General features: G+C 34.0%; 2 protein-coding genes across 4 annotated transcripts; both read left to right on the forward strand.

Moving 5' to 3' along the window:
- The first annotated feature begins 2,668 nt into the window (after positions 1–2,668).
- Positions 2,669–5,320, forward strand: LOC129893442 (uncharacterized). The gene is made up of 3 exons (XM_055968972.1): positions 2,669–2,838; positions 2,946–3,000; positions 5,061–5,320. Exons 1-3 carry the CDS (start codon positions 2,757–2,759, stop codon positions 5,215–5,217), a joined length of 294 nt encoding a protein of 97 aa, XP_055824947.1. The 5' UTR covers positions 2,669–2,756; the 3' UTR covers positions 5,218–5,320.
- A 598-nt stretch (positions 5,321–5,918) lies between these two features.
- Positions 5,919–12,436, forward strand: LOC129892394 (cytochrome c-type biogenesis ccda-like chloroplastic protein). 3 transcript variants are annotated; one of them, XM_055967963.1, is made up of 12 exons: positions 5,919–6,135; positions 6,646–6,801; positions 7,979–8,034; positions 8,888–9,018; positions 9,113–9,198; positions 9,293–9,324; positions 10,080–10,241; positions 10,725–10,797; positions 10,921–11,021; positions 11,350–11,442; positions 11,787–11,833; positions 11,978–12,436. In XM_055967963.1, the coding sequence occupies exons 1-12, from the start codon at positions 5,997–5,999 to the stop codon at positions 12,048–12,050; spliced, it is 1,149 nt and encodes a 382-aa protein (XP_055823938.1). In that variant the 5' UTR covers positions 5,919–5,996; the 3' UTR covers positions 12,051–12,436. The 3 variants fall into 3 exon arrangements, with proteins under 3 accessions (XP_055823938.1, XP_055823939.1, XP_055823940.1); XM_055967964.1 differs by having other exon boundaries at positions 5,920–6,135; positions 7,982–8,034; XM_055967965.1 differs by having other exon boundaries at positions 6,047–6,139.
- Positions 12,437–13,784: the final 1,348 nt, after the last annotated feature.

Consider the following 13,784-nt stretch of genomic DNA (forward strand, 5'->3'; position numbering starts at 1 on the left):
TATTTAATTATTTTTTATGACACAAAGTCAAAGGTTGTTGCTTGTCGTCCCCGTTTAATTTGACTTTGTTGACAAAAAATAAAATTTGTGTCAAGTTTTTCTATTGGTAAATAAAGAAACCTCCTCTTTCCAGTTTCCAATCCCTATCCTACTAATAACTTGGACAAATTTAAGATCAAACGAGGATTTGAATTTGTTGACAAAATTAAACAGAAGGCAAATATCAGTTTGTAATTATTTCTTAGTATTTATTGTAATCTTTTTATTTTAATTTTCTTACAGAAAATGATAATGAACATTTGTACGTACGTATATTGTTTGGTTTAATAGTATAGTTTTTGACTTATAATAGGTAGCGTTTGAATCAGCTTACACATATCAAATCATATGCAAAATTGAATGTTGGTAAAAGCAAATTTAAAACTGTTTTTCTTCTCATTATTAGTTAGCTTTAGACAAGTAATACGTTAATTGAGGAAAAAAGACATGCACAAATAGACGAGCTAAAACTGGCCCAGGCCATACCTAATCCTCCATCTGTGTTGGGGATTAATCCAGTCCTCAAATGCCATTTTTATGTGATTGTGATCATGGCCTATCATATATATTACCATACCCTACATCGAATATCGAGAACATGATAAACATAATTAATTTCTTAAATATATATTTGATGTAAATTGCGGAATTTCGTTAATTAACTATGTAAGTCTCAGGTTAGTCATCTAGAAAATAAGAGATTTCGAGCCTTATATATCCAAAATGTAAGAGATTTCAACAAACACCGTTAGTTAAATTTAAAGATTTGTTTTAGCATGTGGAGCTCTAACATTGTTAATAACAATGATGTTCTAAAAAAGATTAGTGATGAGATTATATATTGTAATTTTGTATCAATAGAGTTCAAATAGTGCGAATTCAAGTCGGTGAGTCATGGGCAATTAAATAGCTGTAAAAGGCGAGGCCACAGGCAGACCACATTCCCTCATTTGCTGGTCGGTGTTGAGGTTCGAGGGTGCTTAATTTGAACTTGACATTTAGATACTTGAGTATCGAAGGTTTTTGAGTGATGAAAAATATGATATAAAGACGAAGCAGTAACCATTTTTTTCCTATTCCTCAAAAATAGATCGTGAAAAATGCAAATTTAAATTTAATTAAATTTTAAATATAAATATGAGGTTGAAAAGAAAAAAGTGTAGACATTATTTCAGACCAAATGGATGTAAGGACTATCTTTTTATTAGTCTCTCGATCACGATTCCCTTTTCGTTTGCTAATTAATGTGTCACTTTTTTTATTGGCATGTGCTTTGGTTAGCTTTAATCATGGAACATCATTAGTCATTACTGAAGAAGATGGACCTTCTGACTAATTCTGATTGCATGTGAATTCTCCTAACTTATCCAACAATGTTCACAAAAAGTATTCCAAACTTCCCATTTGTTTTTCCTTTCTGGTGCAACTTTCTCACATTCCTTGCCTCTTCTTTCCTTTCTCTTCAGTGTCAATTATCACTCCATATTTATTTTTCGATTTTATTATTTCATATTCACGTTGCATATTTTATAAGAATATTTTTAAAAAAATTAGAATTTAAACTCAAGATATCTGATTAAGGATAAATAAATCTTATTTATACTATTCATTTTATTTCTGCTAGTTTTAGCAAAACACTTTACTTTTTGGGGTAAAACAAAAGATTACTATAAAAAACTTATACAGACACAACACATACAGAACGAACAGATACAACTCCAAGCGAGCAAATACAAAGTGAATAAATACAACTTCAAAATAGTAACTATGAATTGTACTTAGGCAAATTATAGCTATGTTTGATAATTAGGTCTCAAACTATCGTAATTTTTTTAAAAAAAATCTTATAAAGTTATCAACACAACACAACAACACAAGTAACTCTTATCAATGATATATTTTAACTCTGGGATACTAGTAGAAGCATGATTAATAATAATAACAAGAAGGAGGAGGTGGAGAAGGAGAAGAAGAAGAAGAAGATAACATACTTGCTGGATATTTTGTAAATATGTTTCCTAGATTGATTGAGTGTAATATTTTTGGTCGTCTGATCGCACCGCCTAGAAGTTTGGAAAAATTATCCGAGTGAACACTTTTTAATAAATAATTATTAATTTTAGCGATATTTTTTATTTATTATCAACTATAGCAATACATAACAATATTATGATATATTTGCCATGTATTAAAAGTGAATTAATGCATGCAATACAAATGTATTATAAGTGTTTTAAAATATATTATATTTTTTTGATAAGAAATTGACACAATATATTATAAGTGTATTAAAGTGTATGATAAATATATTATCCATGAATAAAACTTGTATTATGTGAGTTTTATAAATTATTTTCGATAATATGTATTAAAACTGTATTAAAATTTTATTATAAGTGTCTAATGAAAAAAATATTATTATTATTATAAATGATAAATATTTTCTTAATATAGTATATTTATGTAAGTTTCCCCGCATAAATGTCCCCCAAAAAGAAAGGTAATAAAAGACAAAAGAAGTTTATGTTGATTTTGGGCTTTCTAATGATCTTATTGGACTCAGGGCTCCCCCAAATTATCTTGTGGACTAGTTCATGCTAGTGAGTCGATCCAGGCCCATCACGCACTCGGACAATACAACTAGAATAGGGATTTGCTGAACCCTAAACCCTTTTTAGAACTAGAAGAAATCCTTCCGTCTTCGTGTTCGTGTAGCTATGGCGAAGAACAGAAACCAGAAGAGAAATGGTCTAGCTGCTATGGATGTCTCCACTGACCAGACGGTCACGGATGCCCAGGGTAATTGAGTAATTAACTACTGTAATTTCTCAGTCTCTTCGTTATCATTCTGTTACAAAAATTTCCTTATTTTCTGTTGATTTATATGTATATTTGCTTAATTTCAGCAATGGATACTTCAGAATCAGTAGCTCCAAAACCACATATAGGTGGATCACATAGGTAAGTTGTCTATTGTTCAAATTTAGTTATAAATACTTAATGATTAGTGAACGTGATGACGTTTGTAATTTTCATTTGTTTGCACATTACTATCACACTCGTATAATAAAGATCATAAAATACTGAACCATCCTTGAGACGGTTTGGGGAAAAAACTTTTTTTATCAAGCTAAGTTTGACTGCTCTATGCTCCTTACATACGAATTCTATTTCCCCTTTGAAGTAATACATTAATAAGCCGTGAACTAGTAGACATGTCTTTAACAGAAGAGTGGATACGATTGACTTTCAAACAGAGAAAAGGCCTCGATGAGCTAATTCTATCTGATGAACATGCATGTAGAAGCATATTGTGCATATGTTGAACATATTTCAATAGTATGTTAGTTCACTAGCATTCTTTGGGGAACATGATTTGTTCACTGTGCTACTCATTGTTCATTATGCTATATGATCATAAGAAATAACTCTGAAAATCTAGTATATTGTATATGCAATACCCCTTGTTATCATGCTTATTTTTTAAAGACCATGATGTACTATAATCAATAAGTGGATTGATGTGCTTCATAGGAATTACTAATATTATGAGATTGTAATTAGTAAATAAGTTTTGCATCACTATGAATACATTCATTGTTTTTAACTTTTGCATCACTATGAATATGCTTGTGCCATTTTGGAGAGAAACATATGCAGTCATATATGTCATCGCCACTCCTTTTAGTTTATAGGAGGTTTCTTTTTCTACCCGTACCAAATGCCACTCCTTTTAGTTTATAGTAGGTTTCTTTTTCTACCTGTACCAAATACTAATACAATCCGTCATTCCGCAATAGTTATCCATTGGGACTCTCATTGCTCTTGGGCTTTATTGATTTTCTATCAAGATTATCTTACTCATGAGCATGGGAAAGAGGATAAAACGATAAGGATTTTCTATATTATTGGTATATACACATCGATTTTCATTCCTCATTTCGGGCTCTTTTGGCGATGATCTGTGGAGGTCAAGTTGAAGTAATGTTATTTTACATAACTTTGGTAGCATAGGAAGGGGTCACTTTGCTAGGAAGATAAGTCACTGACAAATATGTTGATCTTTGTCATCAGGATAAGAACAATGATCTCTTGAGAAACATTTCTTTTTGGTGTACTTTATTATTTTGGGTAAAGCAGTAATCAATGATGGGATTTCTTGTTACTACAGTGGTTAAAGTTTAAACCCTATTGAAGCCATGTATATGTGAGATTGTGAGAGTAGTGGGTTGACTTTGTTATTGGGTGGTGAATATAAATGTTGATTGGTCCAATTTAGTGAGCTGTGCAATGGGAGGTGAAGAGTTTATAGATGGTAGACAGGCAGCTGAGATGTTTTTTTTATGACAAGTGTAACCCGCAGCCGCTACTCTTTGGATGCGCACAAGGTAAAACTCCGCTCCTATGGCAGCTGAGATGTTTTGTACAAAGAAAATGGGGAGGAGGGTCGAAAATTGACCTTAAAAAATTGTTCTAGTATTTATATCAGTTTCGTTTTAACTGCCATGTCGTAGCTTGTTTGTACATGTTGTATTAGAAGTTAGTGGTTGGTTATAATTTATTTGTGTCTAGCCCATCCACCATACATACTTGCCAATACATCAACTGTTGATCATCCTGATTTGTGCATGTATTTCAATGATTCCCATGTTTATAGTTCGAAGGGAAGAGACTCCAAGGAAATTTATTCGAACTTAATAACTTCTTCCCTTTGGTATCCATGCTTGTCTAGCTTCAATGTCTGCAGCAACCCACAAACTGTTCATAGTTGACTAAAACCAAACCATTCCTTGAAAAGTTCGTGAGGTTAACAACACCTTTTGTCAAATATACGAAATGTAAGCTAAATTAGGAGTGGCCAATAAAGCTCCCTGTACATATTTCTAGGGTGCAGGCATGTTTGCACTTGAAATTCGTGCATCTTTTGTATTATTTTTCCATTTGTACTCATCTAATTCCCCATCTCCCATCTTACAATTCCTCACTTTGTTTCCGCTAATGTTGTATGCTTGATATTGCAGAAAGATGAAGGGAGTACAAATGAAAAGGACAAAGAATGTTAGGAAAAAGAAGGCCATGGCAAAGGCTATTTCAAAAAGTGAGAAGTTAGAGGAAAGAATCACGAAGAGTGAAAGCAAGATAGAGAGAACTAAACATGCCAAAAAGTTATATGAGTGAATGAATGATTCTTTTTTGTGATTTAATTATGAATGAGTGATGATTTTGTTTTGTTAATGTTTTCTCCATGGCCTGCCCAGTATAAGAGTCATCTCTTCTTTCATTATAATTGCCTAATTCTTTCTCCAAATCGTGTCAATATTCTTGCATTTCCGAGATAAACAACGTATAGTTTGCAAATACTACTAGAATGGAATGTAATGTCCTACCATGGGAAACAAACATCTGTGGTTTGTGCTTGATCCAATAGTGTAGTAACTTATTATGGGATTGTGGAAACCATCTTATAAAGAGTTTTTGAAGTTGGGTTGAAAAATGATATTTGGAAGTCAAAATTATTTTTGGACATATATTTCATGTGATTTCATTTTGAAGTTTTGTGAATCAAAGCTAAAAAAAAAGAAAACAGTTAAATATATAACCAAATGGTATTCTTTTTTGTTGAGAAAAAGGAAACGATACCCCAAAGTGTGAAACTCAACAAACTAGACAAGTTTGGAGGTACTTTTAACAAATTGTGGAAATATAGGTGAATTGATACATATATATTATTCCTTAGTGTATATTTTTTCAACTATATCCGTACTACTCCTTCTTCTATAATATTATTCAATTTTAAGAGATATTTATTAAATAAAAATAGTTTAGTATATTACAAATTGTATTTATTGAATTTTTAATGGACATGAAACTTTGAGTGAGGTATATGTAATTCTCTTCAAAGGAAACTGAAAAAAAAGAAAAACTATCAACGCTAGTACTCTCTCAATCTCTCTCTCATGGCGCTCCAGCACACGCCTTCTTCCACATTAACAACTTCAGCTCAAATGAAGTTGGCTGCTAGCAGTTTGAGATGCTACGAGCACCTTCGTCCTATCACTATCTCAAGCTTCAAGCATCTTACAGGAAGAATTCAGGGCAAGTAAATCCTCTTTTCGAACCTCGCGAGCAATCTTCTCTAACTTTCATTTTTTCTTAGAAATTTATTTAATCTGATTACTGTTGAGGTCAATAAATCGGAAATTTCAGTTATTTGGATACAAATTCAGGTGAATTCAAGTACTTTAAGTTTTTCTTGGAAATTTATTTAGTTTGATTACATTTGAGGTCAATAGCTCGAAAATTTCAGTTATTTGGATACAAATTCCGGTGAATTCAAGTACTTTAATTTTTTTTTCTTCATGTTTTTCGAAATTTATTTAATTTGATTACTCTTGAGGTCAATATCTCGGTAATTTCAGTTATTTGGATACAAATTCAGGTGAATTGAGTACTTCATGATAACTTCTGATACATGTAGTTTGCTCTGATTCGATGCAATAATGTCTGCCTTTTCTATTTGACCCATCATAAACCAAGCGATTTACTCATTTGATCATATCTAACACTCTGTATTATCTACGTACTTTTCGCTGTTCGTTCTTCTAGGTGCGCATTGCAATGTGGAGCAAAGGAAAATGCTTAGCAGAAGTGTTTCGTGCAGCAAAGAAAAATCGAAGGATCTCCAGCAAGATGTTTTTTCTTTGTCAATGGCTTGCACTAGTGCTCCAATTACATGCACAATGCTCTCAGCTGCTGTCATAGGTATTTTCCTCTGACGATCTTGCCAATCATGAAAAATTTGGGAGAGTTATATTGGCTGAGCATTCTAGTTAAATTGCCAGGGATAATCATATATATGCTGTTTATGTTTTGTTCATTGCTCTGCCTCAGTAGTACTAACGTGTCCATAACATGAGACTTGACTAGTACAAAGAGCAACTGAATAGAAGTGATATGCGCAAATAGGAAATCCTACCCTAAATTATGGCTTACTAGAAAGAGTAACCAATCATTTTTTGCAAGAGGACTGCTATATATGCTCCTGAAATGTAGAAAGCAGAAGCTTAGATAATGTCTTGACAAGACTTTAGAGGCGGAGCGAATATTAGCTATGTATTCGGATGAATCCATGAAATATGTATTGAAGACAATCCTCTGTAATGGTGGTCTAGCGTGTTCAAAGTTTGGTGAGGTCAGGAGTTCGATGCCCAATTGCAGCAACTTTAACTTTACGCCAGTCAAAAAAAAATCATTAAATATGTATAAATATTTAATTGTGAACTTAGTAACTAAAACGAGCTATGGGTTCGCTGGCAAGCATAGAGTTCACAAACTTCAAATTCTTGCTCCGCTTCTGCTCTTGAAGCCCTGCAGTTCCTTCCAGACGATTGACCGAGTGCCAACAAAGGAAATCTTTCCAAATTGCTCAATTCCCTCTTCCCACATCTCCTCTCACTAAGCCATAACAAAGGAAAATCCTTTACAGTGGAATCATGTCCGAAACTGCTTTGGCACTGGAGTAATAAATGATTGATCAAGTCAAAGATTGTAGCATAAAATTACTCGTGTAATGTAGTTTGGTTCGCATGATTATCTTCATCCAAATTGAAAAGCCTCACTTACATTGGCCATCTTGAATGCCATTAAAGTAAGCTAGACTCACTTGAGTATCCCGATCACGCTCAGAACTATTGATGCTTTTTTATTGTAATTTGCTGAGGGAAACTTGTAGCAGGAATCATCATTTCTGTTTCTTAAATTGATTATGTATTATATGAGCTGCTTCATCTGTTAAAATCATTTAGTAACTGTAGCTTGCATTTTGTTTTGGCTTCAATTAGAATGTCTTCTTTTCTGTTTTGTAATAGCTTGTGCCTGTTTTTCATAATTAGTTCATTCTTTACAATAAGATAACACTAATTATCTGTCTTGCATTTAGCAGCAAATTTGGTTGCACCACATACTGCAAATGCTTTGACTATGGATAACATGATGGTGAGAATTCCTTTGGCAACTTTAAGTGGCTTACTCTGTTGTTTGGTGCCTGTTGTCTCTTCTACCCAGGGGGAGAGGGTGCTTTGTTTATGTGTTGCATATGCTTTGTAAAACCATCATGGCACGTGATAACATAAGATGACCTATGCAGCATCTGTTTGATCTATTCTTTCCTTTTCTTTCTTCTGTTCTCATGAGTCTCAAATTTATGTTCTATTTACTAATTATGTGGATGTGTATTTTTTTCTGGACTGTTGCCCCTGAATTGAAAAAAATGGTTCTTTTCTTAACACTCTGTCCTTTTTTCTTGCTTTATGAGCTAACATTTACTGAAATAACAACAACAGTTCAGAGTAAAAGAGTCCATAGCGAACTTTCTCCTAGATGTTCTCTTGAGAAGCTAAATTTCTAGCAATCAGTTTGTATGTCTATTTCTGGCTTAGTGGGAAATTTGTGCTTAACATCTTTATGGGGATGATATGTGGAAATTTTAATCTCTTATATACCAGTGTTAAAGATGACACATAAGTTTGGTTCTTGGTTACATATGACGTGAGACCCTTGTTCAAACCTCAACAATTTGAGGGGAACTGATGAAACTATGTACACTTTGGATGGAAGCTCGACCTGCTATCGAGCTAAAAGTCTTATTCCGGCTAGCAACTTGTTCATGAAGCCATTTATACTCTGCACTGTGGGCCCAATTAATTTGTATCTTTCTGATGTTTAATTGCATTTTGCTGGTAACCTTTTTTGTGATTCTTTGCAATTTGAATGTATGTCAAATAATGCAGTGGTAAATCTTCAACTGATTATATACTAAGGGGACTGTACTTGTCTTCATTTGCTTCAGGATTTTTCTGGTGCTGTCTATACTTTAGCTGACGGAAGCATTGGAGATCTTTTTGGTGGCCTTCTGTATTCTGCAGGTCAACAAGCTAATGAAGCTGTTCAGGGCCAGTTGACTGCTCTTAGTTTTACTAGGTCTAATCTTATATCATGAAAGTTTCATCTGGTACTGATAGAATGTATTCATAAGGTTTTGGTGCTTCTGATTCTTAGACTTTCCTCCTTGCAGTTTGGCCACTATTTTTGGTGCCGGGCTTGTAACTAGTCTGTCACCTTGTACACTCAGTGTATTGCCTCTGACACTTGGTTATATTGGTGGGCACTTTGAAGTTTAAGCTTTGCTCTCTAAATATGCAGTATACGTTCTCTCTCTCTGACTTATTTTACGTTCTTTTGGAAATGATCTTAGGGGCTTTTGGTTCTGGGAAAAGCCGAGTAGCGGTAAAAACCTTACTCTTAAATTTAACTTCATGTTGTTTGTTCTTTATCCTTGCACTTTGATGTGCATTGTTTGCAATGAAGGAACTTAAATTGCATACAGAAAATTTTACTAGGTTTACATGTGAATCCTTTTAGGGGTGAATGGTAACTGCTTAATATATCTTGATGAAGAGTATGTATATGATTTTCTTCATGATAAGCTTTTTATCTCAGTTACCATTTTTGGGACATGTAAAAATGTTCGATGCCATTCCAGATTCAGATTCTTTTAACTAACTGAATTTAATCCTAAGCAACAAATGTTTATTTGCTCAGATTTTGGTGTAAATATCACTCTGATGTCATGATTGACTTCCTCAGCTCATTAGACAACTTGTAATGGCCTGTTACTTTTGGTTGTAGCTCTCTTCCAGAATCTGCTTTGTGCTGGCGTGCATCAGTAAAGACAGTTTACTGATAAATAATAATAAATAGTAATAATAATAATAATTGTCAAATTTGAACTTTGAATATGATGTTTTCTCCATCAAACTAGCTTGTCAATTGGTACTTCGATATTTCTACTACTGGTTATATAGAAGTCAAACTAAAATCTTCTACTCCATTATAAAATATGAAAGGAGTACTAGAATGTAGAAAATTGCTCTTCTATGGACAAAGCTTTGCAGAATTCTACATTTTCCACTTGAAAACCTACTACGGCATAGTGCTAGTTCAATTTTCTCTGTTGTCACTTAGGCTATTCTCGTGGACAGGTTGTTGGAGATTCAATTGCATTTGCGTTGGGATTGGCAACCACACTAGCATTATTGGGTATTGCAGCTGCATTTGCTGGAAAGGCATATGGGCAAATAGGACAAGGACTGCCTGTGGCTGCTTCGTTTTTAGCTATTGTTATGGGTCTAAACCTGTTAGAGGTAACTACATAAGTTGAATGCTTCAACAGTGTGGTAATACCCTTTTACATCTAAGTTTTTGCTTCAATGTTGGAAGTAGGCATAGTCTTGAGACTGTCTTTCTAACCTATGTGCCATATATACATATATTTCCTATTTTTTTCTAATATATATATATATATATATATATATATATATATATATATTACTATTTAAGTTTCATAATTAAGTATCGACATTTTCCACTCTTCCATCCATAATCGAAAGGGCAAGAGAATTCACCAGAAGTTGGGGAGCTTTATATATTATCATGTCTTTTGTTTCAACTTTTAACTAATAGAGATAGCTGAGTGATATTGTTATCAACCTTTGTGAAAACACATACAAATATTTAATGGTACACAAGAACTCAAGAAGTACTATTTTCTCTTTTTTCCCTTTGCTTTTTTGGTTCCATGCTAATACACATTTACTTGTGGTCTTCGTTCTACGACAATGCTGAAGGTAATAGAGTTACAACTTCCCTCTTTTTTCGACAACTTTGATCCTCGCTCAGCCGCTGCTAGCTTTCCTTCAAGTAAGTGGCTATAACTATTGCCCTACACTCTTGTTAGGACGTAATCTCTGTCTGTTTGGGTATGGGAATGGTCTCAATAAGCCAGATATTATGATTTGACATTTGATACATTTGATTGCCTAGGTGTTCAAGCTTATTTGGCTGGTCTTACATTTGCATTAGCTGCATCACCATGCAGTACACCAGTCCTCGCAACCTTGCTCGGCTACGTTGCTACTTCTCGGGTACTACAAATTGTGACTTTTCTGTTCTCAGGATGATGAAATGATTTCCTCTTTCAATTCTTTGGAAAGGGGGTCTTCCAAGAAAAAAGTGAACCTACAAAAAGCACCAGCATATAACCACCATCTGTTGATTTGCTTAATCTTTTAGGGAATTACTATGTCATCAGGATTTCTTTCAAACAGAAGTATTTATAATGCATGCCTTGAATCAAATAGTTCAACACCTGGCTTTGACCACTAGGATTTTGCAGTATCTTTGCATGTTATTTATTTTGGTTGTATAACTAGTTTGGATGTGGATAGCTTCTTAATAATATTCTATTAACAGGATCCAGTTATTGGGGGCAGCTTGCTATTGACATACACAACTGGCTATGTTACTCCCTTACTTCTTGCTGCTTCTTTTGCTGGAGCATTGCAGGTATTTCATATGTTCCAAATGATTGTTATTATGATCAGCAGCTTTTAGATGGTCCACGGGCCTCATGTTGTAGCACCATGTTATAGAGATTTACATTTTAAATGGAAAGTCATTGTTTTAAGAATTCTTTCTCCAATTGAACGCCACTCATCCTGCTTCCTTGTACTCTGTCATGTTCCCTACAGCGACTGCTTGCCCATGTACAAGAAAAAAGAAATATGTTTGATAGTTGGGGTTAACTATTGCTTAAGTTTACTACTTCTGCCTAGAGTTGTTGCTTGCATATGTTGATTATAATCTTTCACCATTTAAGCTCTGAACAACTGCACATGTTGCATTTGCAGAGTATACTTTCATTCCGCAAGTTCTCAGCATGGATCAATCCAATCAGGTAACTGTCTGTGAAAACTAATGGCACTATTTGCAAGAGAGATTAAATCTCTTCTGCAACAATCTCTTCATCTCTAATACCATCGTAACCACATTCTTTAAGTACTCAGCCAGATATTTATCTTCTCAATCATTTATTTTGCAGTGGTGCGCTACTTCTAGGTGGGGGTGTCTATACTTTTCTCGACAAGCTTTTTCCCGTAACAATGGCTATGTAGGCTAATCAGCTATTCACATAGCAACAACTGGAACGGGAACGAGCTTACCTGCTTTTCATTAATGTTCACCATGGAGTTACATGGATCATAGTTCCAAACTAGTGAGCAAGCTAAGGTACGGTGTGTTCACACGACTTCCATTCCTACAACAGGTTGTAGAAGCTAGAACATATTGATTAATACCATACTGGATACATCTTTCAATTAGAAATAAGAAAAACTTGAACTATGTATTTATGAGAATGTAACGTCCATACCACCACTTGTGTAAATAGAAAGGACCGTATGACTTATAGAACCTTTTAGTGAATTGTAATTTGGTCTGTTAACCATCTGTTTTTGTCTTCTAATATAAAATGGATGAAAAATAACTTCATTTCTTCTTATTTAAAGAGTGGAAATTTTAATAAAGCTATAACTCATCTCACCCCATGTTCTGAAGCCTATATCTCTTCACTTTCATATTTAAATTACATTAAACAATTCTGCATGACTATGCCAACAGCGAGAGGCAGTGTAGTTGTTTGTTATTATTCTCTTTTTAATGGCAAATCTCTTCTGCTATAAAGATACAAGGAAATCAATATTCCTTCCTTCCCTACTTTAGGTGTTATAAGTTTTTTTTTCTTTTAATTTAAGGGTGACATTTAGACTATTCTTGATACCAAATTTGGAGGAGAGAAGTTAAGTTTTATTAGCCGAAAAACGAAAAGAAAAAAAACAAAACAAGTAAGTTGAGAATAATTTGTTAGGAGGAAGTAATTAATAAAGAGATGGGTATCCAGCTTCATGGCTGCATCATAAGTATGGGTTTGTCAGAGCCTCTGTTGGAGATTGAGACATAGGGAGATTGGCTTTGAATGCAATGCTTTAATGCAGAATGGGGGATCTGCAAACAAACTTCTTGGACCAGCAGTTTATTCAACATTCATGATTTATCATAATAGAGAATAAAAATCTTTAGTAAAAATAACTACAACATACCTAGTGTAAATCACAAGTGAATTTTGGGGAGGGCGGTGTGTATGCAATCTTATTATGAAGGTAGAAAAGTTGTTTCTGATAGACCATCGACTCAATGAAGTATTATATAAAAAATAATAGAGTAAAGAATAATAGCAACCAGAAATTGTACGCTAAATGAAGCAAAGTAAAAATAGCATAAACCAAAAGACAGATTGACCCCATAAACCAAATTGGGGCAAACTATTATTTCCCGCCTCACATTGGTCATGCAGCAAATCTCATTACGGCATTTGGGCCTATCACTTGTTGAGATTATGCATTTATAGCCTCAACTGATCAAGCTATTGTTTCTTGCATCCTTCGTTTCATCATCTCGACATATCCCAAAAATGGTCCTACACTATTTTAGTAGTTATACTACATAAGCATTTGATCCTTTATCCATGGCATGACATTTGGAAGAGATATATAAGAGGGATCTCATCCAAGTATTGCAACCAACAAGATAAGAAATGAATCTTGAGGTTAAACTTCATAATGAACATTGAACTTAATTCCACTGCAAAAGCTAATTCAAGAGATGGAATTTGCTTAATTATATGGAGACCAACTTTCAATTCCGCAACCTGAGACTTCAACACAAATCTCCTCCTTTGTCTGCTAGGTGCATCTTTCATTTCATTTTCTCTATCGAGAATACACTGTTAAATCAATCACATGTTAAGGCCATATAATTCCATAATGTCCACATGAAAGAAAAATAATTCA

This window comes from Solanum dulcamara, chromosome 6, assembly GCF_947179165.1.
Source record: "Solanum dulcamara chromosome 6, daSolDulc1.2, whole genome shotgun sequence".
Taxonomy (NCBI): domain Eukaryota; kingdom Viridiplantae; phylum Streptophyta; class Magnoliopsida; order Solanales; family Solanaceae; genus Solanum; species Solanum dulcamara.

Excerpts from the sequence above, each read along its gene's own strand:
- LOC129893442 (XM_055968972.1), top strand. The coding sequence starts at position 2,757 with ATGGCGAAGAACAGAAACCAGAAGAGAAATGGTCTAGCTGCTATGGAT. Across the intron at positions 2,839-2,945 it reads GACGGTCACGGATGCCCAGG|CAATGGATACTTCAGAATCA; the intron begins GTAATTGAGTAA and ends GCTTAATTTCAG. Across the intron at positions 3,001-5,060 it reads CATATAGGTGGATCACATAG|AAAGATGAAGGGAGTACAAA; the intron begins GTAAGTTGTCTA and ends TTGATATTGCAG.
- LOC129892394 (XM_055967963.1), top strand. The coding sequence starts at position 5,997 with ATGGCGCTCCAGCACACGCCTTCTTCCACATTAACAACTTCAGCTCAA. Across the intron at positions 6,136-6,645 it reads TCTTACAGGAAGAATTCAGG|GTGCGCATTGCAATGTGGAG; the intron begins GCAAGTAAATCC and ends TCGTTCTTCTAG. Across the intron at positions 11,443-11,786 it reads CTTTTGCTGGAGCATTGCAG|AGTATACTTTCATTCCGCAA; the intron begins GTATTTCATATG and ends TTGCATTTGCAG.